Source organism: Cyprinodon tularosa, unplaced genomic scaffold (genome assembly GCF_016077235.1).
Source record: "Cyprinodon tularosa strain WSP-4 unplaced genomic scaffold, ASM1607723v1 ctg107, whole genome shotgun sequence".
Taxonomy (NCBI): Eukaryota; Metazoa; Chordata; class Actinopteri; order Cyprinodontiformes; family Cyprinodontidae; genus Cyprinodon; species Cyprinodon tularosa.
In genome coordinates, this window is record NW_024037860.1 from 751894 (window position 1) to 774076 (window position 22183).

Sequence of the window (22183 nt, forward strand, 5' to 3'; positions counted from 1 at the left end):
GCAGCTTCTACCACTGTCTTGATAATATGGCTTTTCCTGTGTTGTCTTGAAGTAACATTGATGACTTTGCATGTGACTGCTTTAAAGCCTTTCTTTTCTACACTGGTTCCTAATGGTGTAATCACCCTTCTCTTCTTCTTCATATATTGTTGTTGGGGGTTGACATCAACCTAAAAGCGCGTTGTGGCTGCTTACTGGAACTGAGTCAAGATCAGGATTTAAGTATGAAAACACAACTAATGTATAGGCTGCATAAATACCTTAAATCCACCAAAACAGGGCATAATATTGAATAAACTGAAATATCAATGGATATAACTTCTTGTTTCCCAATAGTGCTATTTCTATCTTATCATAATAATCTTTTCAAACTTTTGTAAAGCCCTACATATATGCCTAATTTATAATTAAAATGTTACAGATATATAAAAAAAAATATCCTGAGAGGAAATTAAACTTTTTTTAACTCTTATTCTTATAATCTTATACTTAGTTGCAGGGAAAATTATCTCCTATAGAGGTCTGTCTCACAGAGACACACAGAAGCCTTTTACCGACACATTTATGACAGTAATGCTTAATATGCTATGCCGTCTCTTCCTGTTCACAAAAGCAGCAGCTCACTGAGTTTCTTTATTTTCTCATGAATTGACTGCTCTTTAGTGTAGTTTGACCAAATCTGAGTCTTGGTATCATTGCATCTTCTGGTTTTTCCTATCTCATCGACTTCCCTGTGTATCATAAATAGGGCTGGGTATTTTCGCCAAAGTCCTGAATCGATTCGATTTTAATTCATACAGTTCTAAATCGATTCATTTCGATTTGATCTGTTTTTACAATAATGAAAGTGGTTCAACTGGGTTTAAAAAAACTCATGTATATTGTTTTTTCCTGTGACATTAAACACAAAGTGCAAACTTGTAGATCAGACAGTTTAAACATAAGATGTGAACAAAACTGTCTCATAAGTGCAAACTTACCCAATTTTTTTTTACCCATCCCTACTCATAAACCATCTGTTTATTTTCTTTTATTTACTTCCTTACTTCTGTGAGTCTCTCATAAAGGAATAATTTATCCACCACCATTACGTCAGGTATCTACTATGGCGTTATCGAGTTATGATTTGTAAGTAAAAGTCATTGCATCATTCATCACATTTACTAATGTTCAAATAATCACATATAACTAAAATTAAATATCTGGTTATACTAGCCAATGCTTGAAAATATCTCTCTAAATGATTCTCCAAGAATTACTTTATTAATCCAGGTATGTTCTGTTTATGGTATTTAATCCAGGTATGTTCTGTTTTTGGTATTTAATCCAGGTATGTTCTGTTTATGGTATTTAATCCAGGTATGTTCTGTTTTTGGTATTTAATCCAGGTATGTTCTGTTTTTGGTATTTAATCCAGGTATGTTCTGTTTTTGGTGTTTAATCCAGGTATGTTCTGTTTATGGTATTTAATCCAGGTATGTTCTGTTTTTGGTATTTAATCCAGGTATGTTCTGTTTATGGTAATTAATCCAGGTATGTTCGTTTTTTAGGTAATTAATCCAGGTATTTTCTGTTTTTGGTAATTAATCCAGGTATGTTCTGTTTTTGGTGTTTAATCCAGGTATGTTCGTTTTTTAGGTAATTAATCCAGGTATTTTCTGTTTTTGGTAATTAATCCAGGTATGTTCTGTTTTTGGTGTTTAATCCAGGTATGTTCTGCTTATTGTATTTAATCCAGGTATGTTCTGTTTATCGTATTTAATCCAGGTATGTTCTGTTTTTGGTATTTAATCGAAGTGTGTTCTGTTTATCGTATTTAATCCAGGTATGTTCTGTTTTTGGTATTTAATCCAGGTATGTTCTGTTTATGGTAATTAATCCAGGTATGAGATTAATTACACATTGATATGACTCATGTTAAACTAGCGATATCCTGCTTGAATTCATTTTCAGAAACTATTCCCTCCTTTTTCCGACAGCATCTAAATGCATCACGGATGCAGCAGCCAGCAGCAGGCTCCTCCCACTTCCAATATGGCAGCCATGGGAAGTAGACAAGCGTCGCCACGAATTTAGGAGTTTTTTCGCATAGAATGAGAGCTGTAGGAGGCTGTCACCTAGAGTTCCGTGTTGTGGGAGCAATAGTATTTCCCGGTGCCAATGTCCCGTTGGAGGAGCACTTTTAAAGTTTTCAAAAAGACAATGTTTGTCAGTGGGCTAAGCTAGCAAGCAACGGTTAGCAAGTAAATGAACCTGTGTCTTCTGAATAATTAGCAGAAACCATTCGTCCTGCATTCATCCTTCTAGGTGAGCATTTATTTCTTTATAAAGTTGTACAAACTGCAATGCATTGAGGTCACCTAAAGGTTGGGTTTAACTCATAAATAGTTGATCAGAGAATGAACCCAGAGCACCTGCAAATTAGTGTTAAAATATGTATAAGCTATTGTTACGTTAATAGTTTTGTATTAATTGTTGTCCAACCTGTTTATTGGTTTATTGGAGTTTATTGGAGCTTATCTGACCGTCCGTCTCCTAAATGTGCTTCCTTTTCCTGTCCACCAGCTCCCTTCATCATGGCCATCACTCAGTTCCGTCTGTTCAAGATCTGCACATGTTTAGCCAGCTTACTCTCCTTTTTCAAAAGGTTGATATGCAGGTAAGCAGCAGTGACACTTTACCAGTTTGTGATTGTTTTTTTGTTTTTCTCAAACCATATTTTCATTACAAATAAAACCCACAGAGTGTGAGTCAGCAGTCTCTAAATGCTTTTGTTCAGCTTGGGACTGGTTGTTTCTGCTCTTTCTTATTAAAATGACATGGTTCCGTCAATCAATTTTAATATGGTATATTCATGACTAGGGCTGTGAATAATGATTATTTTGCAAATTGATTAACCTGTCGATTACTTTTTTGATTAATCGTTTAATAATTTGATAGCCAAATGTCCTTTAAAGAAGACTTTTTGCTAAATTAAACCAGCGGAAACTAAAACTTTTCCACTCCAGGAGTTCTGGAAAGAGCAGATTGACAGAGGAAAAATATTTTTTTCTTAAATGCAAACAGTTTACTTTTAAAACTGCTTACTGCTCTAAGTGGGTCGTTCTGTCAGCTAAAGGCATGTTTTAGAGTCTCTACACTCCACAGTTAATCGATTACTAAATTAGTTGAGGACTCACCTGATTGTTTCAGCCCTATTCATGACTTTAATTGGACTATGTGACCTTAACATTAAGGCATTCCATGAACCCTCTTTCGTTAAGATTAGTATAGTGACTCAATACTCTGGAATTTTAAAATCCTACTGAAATTTTCCTTAAATCAATTTTAAATACATCTTGGGAGATTAAAAAAATTTAAGGAGCTCATCCTCTCTCTTAACTCTCTGCATTTAACCCATCCCCTTGGGGAGCAGTGGGCTGCTATTGTGCGCCACCCGGGAAGGAATGTGGGGTTATGGGTCTTTACTCAGAGATCCATGTTGGCAGTCTGTGTAATTGGGGCTCGAACCGAGACCCTCAAGATTCCAAGCTCTATGCCCTAACCACTACGCTGCCACTCACCGTAAATTCTCACAACAGCCCTTAAAAAAATGTGACTTGTGTACATGTATTGATATAGGATAGGACTTTATTGATCTATATAGCTATACTAAAATACCATAGCAAGATGTATAACGGTCCTTCACTCAGACACAAACAAAAAAAAACAACACATGGAATAGTATACAAACATCCATGGGGCAAAGCAGCAAAGTAACATTTTAAAAGACACACGACTGAAATCCTTATTGATTGATGTAATAACAGAGGGATATAGTGTTAGCAACATTAGCGGTTTGCCAGTGTTCATTTAGCATCATTTCCTGGTCTCTTAGGCTACGTTCACACTGCAGGCCTTGATGCTCAATTCCGATTTTTTTTTGCGTTGCCGTTCACATTTCAAAATATATGCGACTGGTTTGTGATCTCCTGTGTGAACTGCGTTCATACAACCTAAGTGTCCCGTATGCGCAGTAGAGGATGCAATGACGTGTTTACGGAAGTAAACATGGATGGTAGTGCCGGAGAACATCTAGCGATCTTTCCCAAAATTAAAAACTCAATCTTTCCAAGATGGTTAAACATAAATACTGCTCTCCGCATTATCGTCCACCATTGTTGTTGTTCTTGCCGCTTCTGCGTAACAAGATGCAGAAGAGTGACCATTGTCAGGTATTAATGGCGTTTGGGTCGGATGAATGCGACCTGACCGTTCTGACACAGGTAACATTTGAAAAGATCAGAGTCGTATCGGATTCAGGACCACATAGCCAAGTGGCCTGGGTCGCATTGGAAAAAATCGGATCTGTGTTGTTCAGACTGCCATGAAAAGATCAGATCCAGGTCACATATGGGCAAAAAAAATCGGATTTGGGTCACTTCAGGCTACAGTGTGAACGTAGCCTTACTCAGTAAGTAAAAATTTAAACAAGCAGCAACACTTAATCGACTGCCTTCAATTTAGTCCCTGTCCTTTACTGTAAGAATTATCTATTTTTCTAAGCACTGGCTTGATGTCGTCTTTGCTTGGTATCGTGCTAAATGATTGAAATATTGGGGTGTAAAATGTGCAGCACAGTTTAACATAATCCATTGCTTCCTGGTACTGGAGTCCATGGATGCAGGAAAACCGAAAACTTGAGCTTGTTTAATTTGGCAACCAGCAATAGAGCAGTAATTATGTAAATAAAAGAGGAGGATCAATATTGATTTTTAGGTTGATTTGAAACTTGTAATTATATTACAAATGCAATAAATTGCTCAACTCTAGATTAAATAATAATGTGCTGAAGAACCATGTTCTTTTGGATCATGTGAAAGAGCTGTTAAACTGAAAGGATTTGAGTGTTTGCACACTTTTATTGCTATAAGAAGTTTTAAATGTCTGTGTTGCTTAACTTACAGGTACATTTATTTTTGTTTTTTTTCTGTTATAGACATTTTATCTATATGATGATCAATCCATAACCAATGTAATACGTCTACTGACCTTTCCGTTTAATATATTGTGTGGCAGACACATTTTAAATTAGATTCTCTGTAAACATGGTTTACTTGTTCTGCTTGTTCTGCTCCATCAGTCATGAGAAGAGATCATCTGGTTACAGGAAAGAATGTGTGGAATAGATCAGATTTCATATTAGGAAAACCAAATCCTGTTTATTAGCATTTAACCGAGAACTATAGAGTTATGATCACGTGAGAAATTCCCAACATTACTAGATGAATTAATTCAGTTTTTCTGACCTTCTGCAGCAGCTGCTGCTCAGACAACAAGCATTTGCTGTGTGAAATAAACATGAAAGTTAATCAATACAGCAAACTATTAAATTTGTGGATTAAACTTGCAGCCAGAATGTGTTGATTTAGCATGATGTGTTAAGGCAAAGGCGTGCATCATCATGATGTGGAAAAAAAATACTTCAAGAGCTTTAAAGAATAGAAATCCATAAAGTGAGCTGTGCATTTAACCTTATCCAACTTTAAGCTAGGTTTATACTCGCCGTCTGGAAGAAGGTTTGAGCGTCAGCTGTGACGCAATCGTGTTGTCCAAACCCACAAGTTCCTGTGGCGCAAGGTCCTGCAGCTCTGAATTTTTGTAACTTGGCGTGGACCACACACACAAGCCTCATTCAAGCTGGGGAGATTCAAAGGAGCCCTTGGCGAACAAGTTCTTCTGTACCAACATCAAATGGACTAGTCGTTTCAAAATGTAGTGAAAGGTGCAGTAGGAGATCTTAGAAAAAAACAGTTCCAGCAAGCTATATTTTTGAACATATACAACCATGCCTCTCCCTTCGAACCCCTCGAAACCGTGCCTTCAAAACACATGAACGTGCACGCTGTCTGCAGCGCGTCTGGAGCAGCGCTGATGGTGCAGATCACTATGATCACTCCTCTGCAACAGTTTAACACCTAAATTAACTTAAAATACGGAAATCCGCCGTGAAAACATGTTTTTTTTAATTATCATGGTGCGTGCAGTTTGGATTACGTACATGAAAAACGCCTTCCAGCCGTCGCAACAAACCGGGCAACCGGGCCATAGGCTGCTGAATGGGATTTCTAGTGACAACGCACCGCCGGTGAATGAGGGTCTGAGCAGCTCCAACAGGAAAAATATTTGAAGGCAGGATGGTAATCTGCATGAACTGACTGCACTGACGATGTTTTCAGGTGGACTTTTTCACTTCAAAATGGATTCAACCTGCTTTCTACCTGCTGATCACAGCAAATATTGCTGCCATTGTTCCAGGCAAAGAAAGGATAGGGTAGCTCCGCCCAACGTGGATCAGACCCAGTTTTTGACCGTGCAGCCAGAGCAGCAAAGATGCTTCAGCCGCGCGTCCAAACTAAACTTGTACAAGCATAAAAAAAGAATCAGCACGTATGTTTTTGCTGCTCCTGCTGCTTGCGGCGTGAACATAGCATAACTGCATCAGAGGAGGGTTTCTGGACGTGTCGACTTGACTCCAAATATAAATTCGCTCCATAGTTCCAGCTATAGTATTTAATTGGAAAGAATTTTGAAAAAGAGGTGTGATTCTTCTTAAATGACTGATGTACTTTTGCTGCTTTAATGTGGTATTGTAAAAAATATTCTTTTCGCTTTAAGTGGAAATCACTGTCGCATTCAAGGGTTTTTTTTAAATTGTATTCAATACTTTACCTGCTGGAAAATGTTAATATTTAAAGCAGAACTTCAATTATTTCATCAAGTCTTGTTTTCTAGAACCATCTTTGTGTGTAAAATAAACCTGTTTTTACTGAATAATCCGACTCTGTGACACAGGAGTGGGAGGGGCCGAAAGCTCAGCGGGGATCAAATAACTCTCCCGACAACTGTTGATTTTTCATCATCTTTACCAAAACAGGCGAGTAACTTCATCCCTCGCATGTCCTTAAAGCATTAAGGTAGAATTTAAAAATTGTGTGGGACTAAAAATCCTTGTTTTTCTTGGTTTACACAGCCAGAAATCGAAGAATGGAGCTCCTGGGATGAAGAGGCTCCTACGAGTATTAAGATCGAAGGCGGGAATGGAAATGTCTCTCCTCCTCCGGATGATGCAGACGAAGAGCCTGATTACTTCAAAGACATGGCTCCTACCATCAGGAAGACGCAGAAGGTTGGACTTTGTGTTTAAATAATTCCTCATTTCTCACATTCTGTTTTAACATTTAACTTCCTGACATTAGAGAATAATCAGAACCTTTTTAGGGTAGCCTCGATCTCTGACTGCTCTCACAATTACTATCTTCCCTCTCTCCCCTAATTATCATTTAGCAATAACATCAAGAACTGATCAGTTTTTAGTTTTTAGCTTTTTCTCCTTTTTACTTTCGCAACGTTTTAGATCGTGCTGAAAAAGAGGGAGCCCCTGAACTACCTGGTACCAGATGGATCAGCAGGATTCTCCAGCAGGCTGGCTGCCTCTCAGGATATGATGACCTTCAGCCCGCCCTCTGTGAGATTCACTTATGCTTGTCTTGAAACATTATGGAGGTTTTGGTCTGAGCTGTAAGCAGAATGTTTTGTGAAGTAGTAAAAAGAATCCTGCATCTAATCTTCAATTTGTACATAAAGTGTATGAATTGGTGACTCATTGAGATGGAACAAGACAAAATGTAGATTTTTCTTCACAATGCTGCAGATATTCTAACACACGACGAGTGAGGAGGTTTTAACCAAGCGGGCCAGATTAATAACCATAGGTATGTCATTGAACTTGTCACAGGCTGAACTGGGAGAAATGGAAAACTGGCAGGAGAACTCTAATGCCTGGGAGGACGAGTCTGATGCTGCCTGGGAGGCAGAGGAGGTGCTCAGGTAAATGTGGGCGGAGACATCTTTGTTCACAGCAAAAGAGCAAGAGTAAAACTCACTGCCATGGTCAGAAGTTTGCATCCTCTAATTATGAGAATGTCATTTTTTATTTTGGCCTTTTGACGGATAATTTAAGCTGTTTATTTTCTAGGGAAATACAATGAATTACAATAAAATTTAATAGGGAGAAAATGATAAACAAGCTTAAATGAATCCTGGATTTCTTAATGTAAGCCAGCTTTATTCCTTCTGAATACAGTTTTTATTTAAGCTTATAGTATTTTAATCATCAAGAAGAGAATAAATTCAGATATTTAGCTAAAAATAGAGTCATTAATGCATGTTAGAGTACACAGTCATAAAAGACAGCATTCTTCAGACTGTAATTATTATTCAAAATAAAGTGAAATCAGGTTTGTTTTAACATGTAAAGTAATGATGATGCTTGGAATAACCATTTTAATCTTCTTTTCTTGCTTCTTTTCTACCAGGCAGCAAAAGATGGCTGAGAGAGAGAAGCGCTTCATGGAGCAGCAGAAGAAGAAAATGGAGAAGGAGGCTCAGAGGATGCTGAAGAAGGAGCAAAAGATTGCAGTCAAGCTCTCGTAACATTTTAGAAGCGCTCAGTTTTGAGCCAAAGGGATTGGAAGTTTGGGCATAGACTTCAGATCTATCATTAAACTGTCTTTAAAGTCTTTCCCACAGGATTATCTTCAGTCACTCTCTACTTTATCTGTTTATAAACTGCTCCGTTTCAGTTTCTACCAGCAGCCATTTCAGTTTGTTCTGCAGCTGCACCATAAAACACATCATCAGCCTGGAGAGCTGAGATTAAAATTAAAACACGGCTAGAGATAAAAATTCAATTCCATTTATAAATGGAAAATAAATCTGCTGAAATGAGTGTAATTTATAACTTGCATCACTGTAAATCAGTGACATTCTTTGGTTTGCTAATTATTGTGTTTTTATATTTATCTCTGTAGCAGTCTGTACAATAATTTTCCCAAAATTTGTGGCTTGATTTATTTTTTTATTTTTATTTTTTTCTTTCTTCTCACCCTGTGCTATAAAGCCATTTCTGTATTGAAAATCTTTGCTCAAACTAAAACTGGAGCTTTTGACCTTGATATTAGTAAATATTGCTAGAATAATGGAGTCAAACTATGATTGGTGGCTGTGGGTTCCTATGGCAACCTCCTGGCTGCTGGCTTACCGTCATTGCCAGACATTTATTTCCTATAGAAGACAGATGGTGATCGGTGGATTTCTGTTTTCTGGTCTTAGGAAATCTTGCTTTTTCCTTGTTCTAGTTAATAAACAAACTCTTTTATAAAATGCACAGCACATATGCAATAAAGATCAATTTCCTCACTGAAAGATAGCATTTAGAACTGCAGATTTAATGTGTTCCTGTTTTAAAGAATCCCAGATCATTACCTGAAAATGATTTCTGTTGTCATTAAAACCTAACCATGTGAACAATTAGAAATATGAATGCATGATCTTGTACTTAAGCATTTTAGAAGCTTCATTAAATTAAAAGTCCAAGGAAGCGTTTTTTATTTTTTATTTGCAATGTTACAAAAGCTTTGCAGATTTCAGGTTTTGCTGCCTATTATTTTTCAGGAGATTAAGGGGAAAAAAAATCAAAAATATCTGGATGTTTTTTTTAACCTAAACAATTGGGTGATGGTGGATAGTTTTAACAATTAACATGTGACACATTTATAAAAAAAAAAAGCCTTTTTTTTTTTTTTTTGGTGGGTTTTCCTCAAATATAACTTTAAGCCCTTTTTATTTTATTTTTCTTAATTTTGCATACTTTCCCCAGAAATGAATCATGCACATCTTTTATTTTTTAACTGTATTTATGTTCAATGGAGGTTGGTTGAGCATAAACAAAGACTGTCTCTGGAAAAATGATTTGACAGACTGTAAATCTGGTGTACAAGTCATTTTTTTTTAAATAAAGATATTGATTCAAATGTTTGTTTTTTTCTGATGACCTAAACTATTATCAGTGGGTGAAATTTCTTGCATCCTCAAGCTAAATTCTGATTCGCTGTGTAGGTTCATGCTTTTACTAGCTGTTCACACCAAATGGATTCAAACTTAAAAAAAAACAACTCATGAGGTACACCATTATGTACGAAACCTAAACAGCAATACTTGCACGCAATAGTTATTTGATAATAAAGCAACCAAACCAAATCACGTTGTTAAACTTTTAATTGATCATTTTGATAGTGGCCTGTAACTAGTGAAAACCCCATCTTCAGTTTCAGAGTCATATACAGTAAATTAGAATAACAAAAAAAGATGCTGCCTTTTTTCCCCCAAATTAAATATGGCTTCTAAAAATAAACTTATACTGTTAAATTTCTATATTTTTTTTATTTTGGGTTTGTTTTTTGGTTTGAATTAATACAATTCTCTCAAATGTCTTATCTTAATTAGCTGTATGTTGGAAACATATAATTTAAAAAGTTGTAGTCTGTTTTGAATCTATGTAATATTAAGGATTGATTGAAGTTACTGAGTTACTTATACTTTTAGATATTAGGATAATCTATTGAATGGGTGTATAAGACCAATAAAAGTATTTTATATTCAGAAACAGGCTGCTGAAAAATGTCAGTATGCTGCAGAGTATATTTCCTCAGTTCTTAGTATGATCTTGTATTTATCTTTTTTAGCTTGAATTACTGAATTAAACCACTGAAGAATTCAGCCTTTTTGTTCATTGGCAAATCAAACACTGTGATGTCAATGATATTAAAATGGTAGTTTTAGGAAGTGTGGTCCAGTGCCAAGTCCTTCTGGAACAGGAAATCAGCATCCATATAAAGGTTGTCAGGAAAAGGAGGGATGAACTGCTCCATTCCTGATGGGCAGCTGTGCTCACTAAGGACCAACTTTAGGAATGACAGCTCCTTAATTTATTCCCGACGAGAAATTTCACCCTGAACCTCAAGCCACTGTGCAAAACGAAGCCTTGAAGTGCAGTCCAGCTTCTTTTGGCCTCATCCGATGAAAAAAATGGTTTAGGTACATCTGGACACAAGGAATGCCCACCTGCCAATACCCCATATGCCTGGTGGCTTCTGAATCTCAAAATCCAGTAGCAGTCCAGGGCATGTCATTACTTTTTAGGATGTGGTCCTCCATGCTGGATAGTGGTAATTATCAGCTACAGGTGCTGGTCATAAAATTAGAATATCATGAAAAAGTAGATTGATTTCAGTAATTCCATTTAAAAAGTGAAACTTGTATATTATATTCATACATTACATACAAACTCATATATTTCAGATGTTTATTTTGTTTAATTTTGATGATTACAAATGACAACAAATGAAAATCTCAAATTCATCATATCAGAAAATTAGAATATTGTGAAAAGGTTCAAAATTGATGGCCCCTGGTGCCACACTCTAATCAGCTAATTAACTCAAACCACCTGCAAAAGCCTTTAAATGGTCTTTCAGTCTAGTTCTATAGGCTACACAATCATGGGGAAGACTGCTGACTTGACAGTTGTCCAAAAGACGACCATCGACACCTTGCACAAGGAGGGCAAGACACAAAAGGTCATCGCTAAAGAGGCTGGCTGTTCACAGAGCTCAGTGTCCAAGCACATTAACAGAGAGGCGAAGGGAAGGAAAAGATGTGGTCGAAAAAAGTGTACAAGCAAGAGAGATAACCGCACCCTGGAGAGGATTGTGAAACAAAACCCATTCAAAAATGTGGGGGAGATTCACAAAGAGTGGACTGCAGCTGGAGTGAGTGCTTCAAGAACCACCACACACAGACGTATGAAAGACATGGGTTTCTGCTGTCGCATTCCTTGTGTCAAGCCACTCTTGAACCACAGACAGCGTCAGAAGCGTCTAAAGAGAAACAGGACTGGACTGCTGGTGAGTGGTCCAAAGTCATGTTCTCTGATGAAAGTAAATTTTGCATTTCCTTTGGAAATCAAGGTCCCAGAGTCTGGAGGAAAAGAAGAGAGGCACTTCATCCACGTTGCTTGAAGTCCAGTGTAAAGTTTCCACAGTCAGTGATGGTTTGGGGTGCCATGTCATCTGCTGGTGTTGGTCCATTGTGTTTTCTGAGGTCCAGGGTCAACGCAGCCACATACCAGGAAGTTTTAGAGCACTTCATGCTTCCTGCAGCTGACCAACTTTTTGGAGATGCAGATTTCATTTTCCAACAGGACTTGGCACCTGCACACAGTGCCAAAGCTACCAGTACCTGGTTGAAGGACCATGGTATCCCTGTTCTTAATTGGCCAGCAAACTCTCCTGACCTTAACCCCATAGAAAATCTATGGGGTATTGTGAAGAAGAAGATGCAATACACCAGACCCAACAATTCAGAAGAGCTAAAAGCCACTATTAGAGCAACCTGGGCTATCATAACACCTGAGCAGTGCCACAGACTGATCGACTCCATGCCACGCCGCATTGCTGCAGTAATACAGGCCAAAGGAGGCCCAACTAAATACTGAGTGCTGTACATGCTCATACTTTTCATGTTCATACTTTTCAGTTGGCCAACATTTCTATAAATCCTTTGTTTTTATTGGTCTTCAGTAATATTCTAATTTTCTGATATGATGAATTTGAGATTTTCATTTGTTGTCATTTGTAATCATCAAAATTAAACAAAATAAACATCTGAAATATATGAGTTTGTATGTAATGTATGAATATAATATACAAGTTTCACTTTTTAAATGGAATTACTGAAATCAATCTACTTTTTCATGATATTCTAATTTTATGACCAGCACCTGTAGCTGTAAATGGAAATCCTTATATTTAGCAAAAGTAAAAGCTAGTGCTGAAACAATTATTCGGAATAATCATGATTAATTGATTATTTAAATTATTGTCAACTAATTTAGTAACCGATGAATCATTAACTGGAAAATACTCTAAAACATGCCTTTAGCTGACAAAGCGACCCACTTAAAAATTGTAAAAAATAATATACATACATTTTGCATTTAAGATTTAAAAAAATGTTATGTTTTTGTCTGTCACTATGCTCTATCCAGAACTCTTCAAGTTGAAAAGTATTAATTTCACCTGGTTTGATTTTGCCAAAACTCTTTTTTAAGGAACCTTTTGTTTTCCGATTATTAATCGCTTAATCAAAAAAGTAAACAACAGATTAATCGATTGTTAAAATAAACATGTTGCAGCCCTAGCTTTAAAAATCGAGCTTAGATAAACAAACTGAAGAAATTAGAAACATTCTCTCTGAAATGGACCAATGTCAGCTGGACAGGGGTGCAGTTAATAGCACTGTTGCCTTTGCAGCAAGAAGGTTCTGGATTCTATTCCTGGCCCGGGGTCTTTCTGCATGGAGTTTCTATGTTCTCCCCCTACATGTGTGGGCTCTCTCATGGTATTCCAGCTTCCTCCCACAGTCAAAAAACTGGACTGCTAGGTCTATTGTCCTTAGGTTTGTGCACTTGGTTGTGACAGATCTGTCCAGGTGTACCCTGCCATTTGCTCATAGACTGCTTAAGATAGGCACCGGCCCCACAGTGACAGGAGAAGATGGATGGATGGATGGATGGATGAACCAATGTCTCTTTCATGTAGACCATTTTACTTCTGCACTCTAAAGTTTATCACTTCTGACAGTGCCTGAAGATTTAATATATATCACCTGAATATGTGCGCACTTTTGTTGCTCTTTTATAATACTGTATGTATATATATATATATATATATATATATATATATATATATATATATATATATGGAGGATTTTATTCAGTTGTGGGGTTTTAACAACATTTTATGTACTGTGTCAGATTATTGAGAGCAACATTTCAACAAGCCCCTCATTTGCCGATTTTAACTGACACTTGTTTTACATCAAATATTTATAAGTTTGAATTGTGTCAAAAGTCAAAAGTCTTCTTCTGCTTCTTCTTCTTCTTCATGGCGGTTGGCAAGCAACTTGTTGATGCCCATTACCGCCATCGACTGGAATGGAGTGTGGATCGGGACACTATATATAAATTCTCCTACAAAAAATAAATAAAAATAAATTAGAAAAATTAAGTTAATATATCTGATATTCTTTCTATTAGTTTCGTTTTAAGAATAGGGTTTTTTTCTGAATAAAATTGTTAATTCCCGGCGTGAATATGACGTATTTCCGCATTTCACCGGAACTTCACGGATGTTGAAAACACGCTCTACCGTCTTCTGAGCTCTTTGGTAAAACTGAATGTTTTGGTGCTAAATTATTCGGGTTACTGTTATTTTACTTCTTATCTCTCTGAGTCAAGGTCTATTCAATACTAATGTGCGTTTACTTTATTGTTTTAGAGCCCTAAAAGGTCGTCAGATTCTCCCTCTTTTGATGCAGTTACGCTGCCGAATCTCGCGAGAAGTGGAATCTCTGAGTGAGTGAAGCTCACGATTCAGTTAAGCTAGGCATAAAGTTTTTTTTCTTTAGTACTTAGCTGCTATGAAGTGAATGAAGAGTTGCATCCACTTGATAATGATGTCTCCTCTAGTCTACTTGTCCTATATACTGTTTGTTGGTGCTTTTAGGATTTAACTAACGTGTCCTGTTTTCTTTTGTCCTTCCAGGACAAACACAATGAATAAAGAGTCGAGGCTGAAAGCATCAATAAACCAGAAGTTGACAGAGACGGGAGAAAGAGATAGGTTTGTAGGGTTGAATGTTTGCACAAGTGGTCTAGGTGATGTCTTTGTGTAATGAGTTTCAGCACTCGCTGAATTGATGCTATTCTGCACATAAAATGGACATAATTGGGGAGTGGAGTCAAGGGTGTATCTTTGTAATAAAAGTTGGTGGGGAATGATGAAGCTACAGTTACTCCACTCCAATGCTTTCTTTAGGTTTTTGTATTTTTAAAAAAATGAGCTCAAACTTATATTTATTGGACATTTTCCTATTGTTGAGAACACAAGAGAACCATCATACACGGATATTTATATTTATAGATGTTAGAGATGCCTTTAGTACATTACATACATTAATGTATGGAAAAAATAATGAATAGCAGCCGATTCCGATGAATCCATATATCATGCATCTCTAGAAGTACAATTTCAATTCCTTCCATCCACCCATCAAGAAAAATCTGGATATGCTGCATTTTAAATATGGTATAGTATATTTTTCTTGTAAACATGGATATATATTTTATTGGATATCCCAGTAACTCTGTCTCACCTTTAAATCTGCAGCTCTCCCTACTCCTCTCTGTGCTCTGTTTAAAAAGATTTATGAACCTCTTTACTAATATAATGATGCAAGAAACAAAATTTCAAGATATGTAAAAGCTTTGCAGTCTGATTCTGTCTGTACAATAAGAAAACATGTTAATTTTAACCTGTAACTGGGAGTCATGGTCCTCTGAGAAGCCAAGTTTTTTAACTAGTAAAGAAGAACAAACTGTTTTCTCAAGCTTCTTGCATTATAAAACTAACTTGTATAAATTTACATTCTATTGCCAATTTTAGCTGAAAAAGCTCTGTATGTTTAACAAACAGATTTTTCGGTGGCATCTCTTAATTTTTTTAACCAACCCGTCTCCTAACTTTTACTTAAACGTCGCAGTAGCTGCCGGTTAATACTCACTGAGTGCTGCTGTAGCTACTTTGTATGTCAGTGAAATCTGACCGCAGATGCCTTAAAGCAACAGATCTGATGATGTTACACTGAGAGGCGGGACACGGGAGCAGCGGGAGAGAGGAAAAGGAAAAACGCTGTCTCAAAACACTCTTAACACAGATAGCTGCACCCAACTCTGTTACCTCTGGCTAAAGCAAATGAGCGGAAAGGAGAAAAAAAGATGTTATACAACCGAGCTGACTTTTTTTTTTTTCCTTTTTTCTGGCTTATGCGAGAAGTGGGCTTTATGCTGCCCTGCAAGGCTTTAAACCTGGGTTTGAATGGAGACAAAGCCATGCTCAAGCACATATCAAGGTGCTCATTCTGAGACTGGATCCATATTTATTTTCAATTATGTTCGTGGTGGAGAATCCTGTTTCAAAGGCCTCTAAAGCATGCTTTCAGTAGACAGAGCAACCCAGTTAGAGCAGTAATTATACCACAATTGTAAGGAAAAAATAAAAAATAAAATAAAATCTATCAATAAGCTCTATCCAAAACTTCGCAAGTCGAAAAGTTTTAGTTCCCTTGGTTTAAATCTGTATAAAATTTTTATAAAGGCACCTTTTCTTATTAATCGAAATAAAAATAAGTAAAATTAACAGATTGATTATCAAAATAATGGTTAGTTTCAGCCGTTTACATGACCCAACATTAGTTGCTTAAATTATGTTGAGGTGAAAAAAAAGGCTCCAGAATGACTGCGGGAAGACTTGATAGTTTTTTTTTGACGGTTTTCCTCCAGAATTGGTTTCTTCCAGATCTGCGATCTGTCCTCGTTGCTCTGAAGTAAAAGACAGTCAGTGCTCACAGATCTGGAAGGCTGAAGCCTGACCTCAACCAGAGACATCAGAACTGTGCATAGAAATATCTGAAGGAAGATTTTCCAACTCACAAATGGATTGCTAAGATGAAAGTGGCTATTAATGGACCAGATGGATATCTTAAGGCTGGATCAGTCATTCTGAAAAAGCCACTTCAACTAAGATGCCATTTAGGTTGAATTGGGGTAAATATGAGCTTGCAATGTCAAAATAGACAACTTTTAATTGAACATGTATTTCAAATAAACTCCCAGAGCTACTGCCAATTTTTGAAAGATTCTTAAGCAGTTTTTAGTAAGCTGTCTGAATCTTTTAAAGCCAGAGTGTTTAATAATTACAGGGACTTACTGACAGAAATATAATAATCTATAATCTTTTTGCTGCTGTATTCACCAGAATTTCCCAGTGGTGAGACAATAAAGGGAGTTTTCTATTCTATAATGTATTATGCTTTAGGATGTTATTTATTATCATCTACAAACTGAAAGTCTCAGTCTTTATGTTTTTCGTTTCCTTAGATATTGATATTTATAATAACAAAGGAGCGAGTCTTGCATTTTTGAAACGGTCCACGACTGAACAGTGGGCTGTGGAATCTGCGAAATAGAAAAAATAAATAAATGATGGATATTTAAAGGAATAATGGGTACAGTTTTGTTTGAAAGTAGCTGTTGCAAACGCTTGGCGGAGTAATCTTCAACATGTTCACCTGTTCTTATTGTAGACTGTGACTGCAAAATTCATGGTGGGTGATCAGTTAGTGGCAGGGAAAGTGTTCTGTGCGGAAGAAACTAGGTTATTAAATAATGTTTACATGTTGAATTAGTTTTGTCACCTCATGCCAACAAGGTTTTTTCTATGAGCCCAGTAAATATACCTCTGAACTATGGCGCATCTAATATCAAGTAGAAACTTGAAGGATGAGGCTTTGTTTTAAAGAGAGTAGACTAACTTAAAGAAAAGAACAAAACGGTTCACTATCATCGCTTAAACGATAACAGAACAATCCAGCTTGTTTTTCAAGAGAAAACAAACTTATGAAAAGAAGTCGAAAGTAAAACTTCCCTTAAAGGAATAGTACACCCAAAACATGATTAGCCTTCATTTTCTACTCACCTCCATGCTGAACAACACTCTGGAGTACTTTTTTGATATCTCAAATGCATCTGGAGATCTGGGAGGCTTCTTGCTGTCTGCTGACATTCAAATAATGGAGGTCCATGGCGCCCGAGACAGAAAGGTCCATAAAAGTCCACAAAAACGTGTCAATATTCCTCCATACTGCTCGTCCAATGTAATCCAAGTGTCCTGAGTGGGTAGCATCCAGAATTTACTCGAAACGAAGTCATTTAGAATGTTTTTAGAGCATAAACAGTAGTGTATAGGATTACCTAATAGCGCCCCCATGCGCGCTCGCGATTCTACGGAAGCCGGCAGACCAAACCAGCGCATTCAGCTCGGCAAAGAACTCATGCTCTTCCTCAACACTGAAGTCCTCAGACATTTTTCTTTCGTTGTTTCTTTCTTTGCACAGGTAAACAGCACATTTCTTCTTCTACGCTTGCATTATCGGCAGACCAGACGCTGAATGCGCACTTTCTTCCGGTTTGGTCTGCCGGCTTCCGTAGAATCGTGAGCGCGCATGGGGGCGCTATTAGGAAATCCTATACACTACTGTTTATGCTCTAAAAACATTCTAAATGACTTCGTTTCGAGTAAATTCTGGATGCTACCCACTCAGGACACTTGGAATACATTGGACGAGCAGTATGGAGGAATATTGACACGTTTTTGTGGACTTTTATGGACCTTTCTGTCTCGGGCGCCATGGACCTCCATTATTTGAATGTCAGCAGACAGCAAGAAGCCTCCCAGATCTCCAGATGCATTTGAGATATCAAAAAAGTACTCCAGAGTGTTGTTCAGCATGGAGGTGAGTAGAAAATGAAGGCTAATCATGTTTTGGGTGTACTATTCCTTTAAATGTTTAGATCAAGCTCTTTAAGACAAGTGCTCTAATCTTTGCAGGGATTCTCTAACAGATGCAGGAGGTGAACTAAAAATTTATTTCTGCATTTGAGTGCCTTGATGTAGCTGTTATACATAATTCATTTATTGTAAAGGATGCAGATAATCTATCCTTCCCACTGAAAAAAATCAAATAAATGAAACATTTTGTTGCATTACATAACAGGTGGATGGCATCAGAACAGGTGACACACAGAGTCTGCCTGGATCTGATGTTAATGAAACCATATGATTGAGATAAATTGTAATCTTAAAGGCATTACTAATGTGATATTGGTTATTATTCACCTGCTCTCCTCTGTTTATTTGACCGATAGGCTGAAGGAGCTGCTGAGAGCTAAACTCACTGAATGTGGATGGAAGGACCAAATGAAGGCCCAGTGCAAAGGTAAAAAAGTGTGCAAACACCCTCACACCTAAGGACACTTTTAGCGCGTGCAACCTCACGCCCTGTGCAACCTGTGGCGATCATAAACCACGCTTTATTTCACAGAAGGAGAGGCCTGCACAGGTTGCAGCACTAGTTTTTTGCTGTTATTAAAAATAAAAAGGAATGTTTCACATTTTATGGTTTTGATACCTAATGAACCTATTTATTTTGTTTCCTGTCTTATGATGGCGAATAATAATTGATGTTTATGTTGCCTGCTTTGTAATTCAACATCCGTTTTAGTGATATGTATTTTTTAGCTTTTTTCTTAACATTTCTTTATTTCACCTTTACCCTAAATTTTGAACCTAGCTTTAAACTTGATCACCTGTTTTTTTTTTTCTTTAATCAAATCTGGCTGATTTAAATGTGCTTGTGAATTGATTACGCAGAGGTCATCAAAGAAAAGGGATTGGAGCATGTGACTGTAGAGGACCTGGTGGTAGAAATCACCCCTAAAGGAAGAGGTAACTCACCCTGATTGTGTTGCTTCTTGCCTCCTAGCTGCAAAACAACAGATTCTACTGCAGTCTAGCTAAACTATGTTTTATCTCCATTTTTATGGGTTAGAAATGTGACCGTTATTCAAGGCTCCCAGTCCTTGGTTATTGACAAATTTAAGTTCCTTTCAGGGGCAATTTTCTCAAATCCAAGAACCACAACTAATGCAACCACTGAATGAAGTGATTTCACCAAAATGCTACTTAAATAAAAAGAAATGGCATTTAACTTACTGGATCAGATCTAATAAAAATTAATTAAATATAATTCATACCTATAATATTTATACATGGAAACCTCTAGCAGTTGCGAAATGAAGTTTTGATGGAGCTCTTCAGGAAATGTGTTGCAAAATGGTCAATTTCTTAAAACCTTAAAGCTTCAAATGCTCACTAGTCCCATCTAGTGGTGAAAAAATATTTGACAGCAAAAATCTCTGCCTTAAATGTGTGTGTGTGTGTATATATATATATATATATATATATATATATATATATATATATATATATATATATATATATATATATATATATATATATATATATATACATATATTTGTTTTATAAAAACCTTATTGGGTGAAATCTGACCAATATCTCCTGTGGTCAACTACATCGTCTTGACATTTTCAATTTAAACTAGTCACTGTGCAGAGCAAAAAAAAAAAAAACCCAAGAAAAGAAAACGGTTGTATTTCAATGAGCTATTGAAACTGATCATCATATATTATTACGACATCTTTTTGATTTATCAAGTTTATTTCATGATGCATAAGAATAGGACATAACATATTCAGCACAATTTCATGGTTTAGCGCTCCTATTGTCATCTTTTTGGAGAGCCCTCAGAAAATAAAATAAATGATCCCCAGGTGGAAAAAAAATTAAAAATAAATAAAAGGAGACCCAGAACCAGCTGAATTCAACTTAAATCCCAATTTTTATACTATTCACATCAGAAATGCATCAGAAAATTTGATTTGTTCCAACAGAACAGATAATAAACATAGGATTAGCAGAGGACAACATTCCAAGCTGGTTTTCTTCTTGGTTTGAGGTTTAGTCTAAATGGTGACGGATACCTTAAAGGTAAAAAAACAGAACTTGATATCCCAAAAACTCATCCTCATTTCCTCTCCTGTGTTCCTGCACTGCATGTTTTTGTAACCTGACAACATACCTGGAAAGAAAAGAAATGATGAAGCAGCAACATGAGGAATAAATGGAAACAGTTCAGTTTTATCCTGCTTCATAAAAACAGTTTACAGTTATACTAACCAGCAAGGAAGAGGAAAACAACTCATCTGTGTCTCTTTGTTGCAGCTTTGGTGCCAGACAGCGTAAAGAGGGACCTTCTGCTAAGAATTCGAGCCTTTTTGACGCAGCACGCCTCATAATGAACCGGATTTATTTGGCCTCTCCTAATATTGTTCTAATGATGATTTGGGTTTTTATTTGTTTTTAAGATTTTCATGCAATTATGAAACATTAGTTGGAATTTGTAAAGCCCTTTCTAGTCACCTGGACTATTTAGTGATAAATGGATTTGTATTGATCATTTTCATTGTATTTTCATTGTGTATGAAATGTGCTGCTTAAATAAAGCTTTTGATTTATTAAATATGCTTTGTTTCTACAGCATGAATAGAGCCATAGTTAAGTCTGATGTTCCCTTTAAAGGAAGGCATATGACTAACATCTTTGATGCAGTTCTGCCCCTTGTAGATGTAGGGATGGAGCTTAAACACATTAGCAGCTAAAGAGTTTTTTTACTGTAGTGTATGGAAAGAAAAAGAATATCTGCAATAATCTGAATATGCATGAGTTTGCAGATTTTCTGATCTGAAACGCTCTAGATTAGGATCCAAAAATGTGGGGTGCGTGGTATAAATAAACTTAAGAAATAACTTTTTTTCTGAATAAATAGCAATACTGAATACTATTACAGAAATAAACAGTTGAACTTAATACTTACGCTGTAAAGGTGGAAGTTTTGAGATTTAAGAGACCGTGGCTTATTTTATTATTGTTTTTATACATAGATGGGATACAGAAACGTTCCTGTAAAGTAAAGAAGGACCCTTCAGAAAAGTTTGGGAATCACAGCTCCAGATAAATAACCATGAACTGCCTTTATCTTTACCTCTAATAGAGCAGGGATTTAGCTCCCCCTAACGGTCTTACCAGGGACCTGCAACAAATTGTGTCCACATAAGATTGATATACAGGTTTAAATCCTTTTTTTTTTAAATAGTAGATTAATAGTAAAAAAATTTTTATTCAACTTTAACTGACTATACATAATAATTCATGGGACTTTTTTTCAAAGAGCATTTTAGGACAGACTGATTCAATACTATTGCTCAGTAATTTACAGATGAATATTAATGGTAACTTATGTATCTTAACATTTGAAACTGGTCGGAAAATACTGCAGCTAAATCTTCAGTGAAGTATATAATTGTTCACGTTTCTAGTAAAAGAAACTGCTTCTCTGTCAGCGATTGAGGATTTTGGGGTAATTCTAACTCACTACTTTAGCTCAGTAGTTGGGTTCTGTAACTTGAACCTCATATTTCAAGGTGTTTTCTCCCTGGTTTAACAATTATTAGACAAAGAGAAGTCCATCTTTTTTTTATTTTCCAGTAAGAATGTTAAATCTATTCATATAGCACTTTAAAACAAAGTGCTTTACAGGAAACACAACACCAATTAAAACAGAATGTGAAACACTGCTTCAATTAAAAGCCGAAGAATAAAAATAAGTTTTAAGAAGCAATTTAAAATGATTAATAATTGAAGAATAATTGTTAGCTTTCTAATTCTCCTTCGATGGGTATATGCTAATAAGCTGAACAGATATG

The 22183-nt window shown here is 36.5% G+C and overlaps 2 protein-coding genes across 3 annotated transcripts; both read left to right on the plus strand.

The window, feature by feature from the left end:
- Nucleotides 1–2010: 2010 nt before the first annotated feature.
- Nucleotides 2011–9598, plus strand: ebag9 (estrogen receptor binding site associated antigen 9). 2 transcript variants are annotated; one of them, XM_038288713.1, is made up of 7 exons: nt 2011–2307; nt 2563–2659; nt 6835–6916; nt 7013–7168; nt 7397–7507; nt 7778–7869; nt 8358–9598. In XM_038288713.1, exons 2-7 carry the CDS (start codon nt 2577–2579, stop codon nt 8473–8475), a joined length of 642 nt encoding a protein of 213 aa, XP_038144641.1. In that variant the 5' UTR covers nt 2011–2307; nt 2563–2576; the 3' UTR covers nt 8476–9598. The 2 variants fall into 2 exon arrangements, with proteins under 2 accessions (XP_038144641.1, XP_038144635.1); XM_038288707.1 differs by having other exon boundaries at nt 2566–2659.
- Nucleotides 9599–14007: 4409 nt separating this feature from the next.
- On the plus strand, nt 14008–20940 carry eny2 (ENY2 transcription and export complex 2 subunit). Its single transcript, XM_038288728.1, has 6 exons — nt 14008–14108; nt 14220–14296; nt 14487–14564; nt 18707–18777; nt 19212–19286; nt 20643–20940. Exons 3-6 carry the CDS (start codon nt 14497–14499, stop codon nt 20714–20716), a joined length of 288 nt encoding a protein of 95 aa, XP_038144656.1. The 5' UTR covers nt 14008–14108; nt 14220–14296; nt 14487–14496; the 3' UTR covers nt 20717–20940.
- Nucleotides 20941–22183: the final 1243 nt, after the last annotated feature.

What these genes read in the sequence shown, in the direction of transcription:
- eny2 (XM_038288728.1), top strand. Translation starts at nt 14,497, where the DNA reads ATGAATAAAGAGTCGAGGCTGAAAGCATCAATAAACCAGAAGTTGACA. An exon ending in GAGACGGGAGAAAGAGATAG is followed by an intron (nt 14,565 to 18,706) that starts GTTTGTAGGGTT and finishes TTTGACCGATAG; the next exon opens with GCTGAAGGAGCTGCTGAGAG. An exon ending in AATCACCCCTAAAGGAAGAG is followed by an intron (nt 19,287 to 20,642) that starts GTAACTCACCCT and finishes TCTTTGTTGCAG; the next exon opens with CTTTGGTGCCAGACAGCGTA.
- ebag9 (XM_038288713.1), top strand. Translation starts at nt 2,577, where the DNA reads ATGGCCATCACTCAGTTCCGTCTGTTCAAGATCTGCACATGTTTAGCC. An exon ending in CCATCAGGAAGACGCAGAAG is followed by an intron (nt 7,169 to 7,396) that starts GTTGGACTTTGT and finishes GCAACGTTTTAG; the next exon opens with ATCGTGCTGAAAAAGAGGGA. An exon ending in TGACCTTCAGCCCGCCCTCT is followed by an intron (nt 7,508 to 7,777) that starts GTGAGATTCACT and finishes AACTTGTCACAG; the next exon opens with GCTGAACTGGGAGAAATGGA.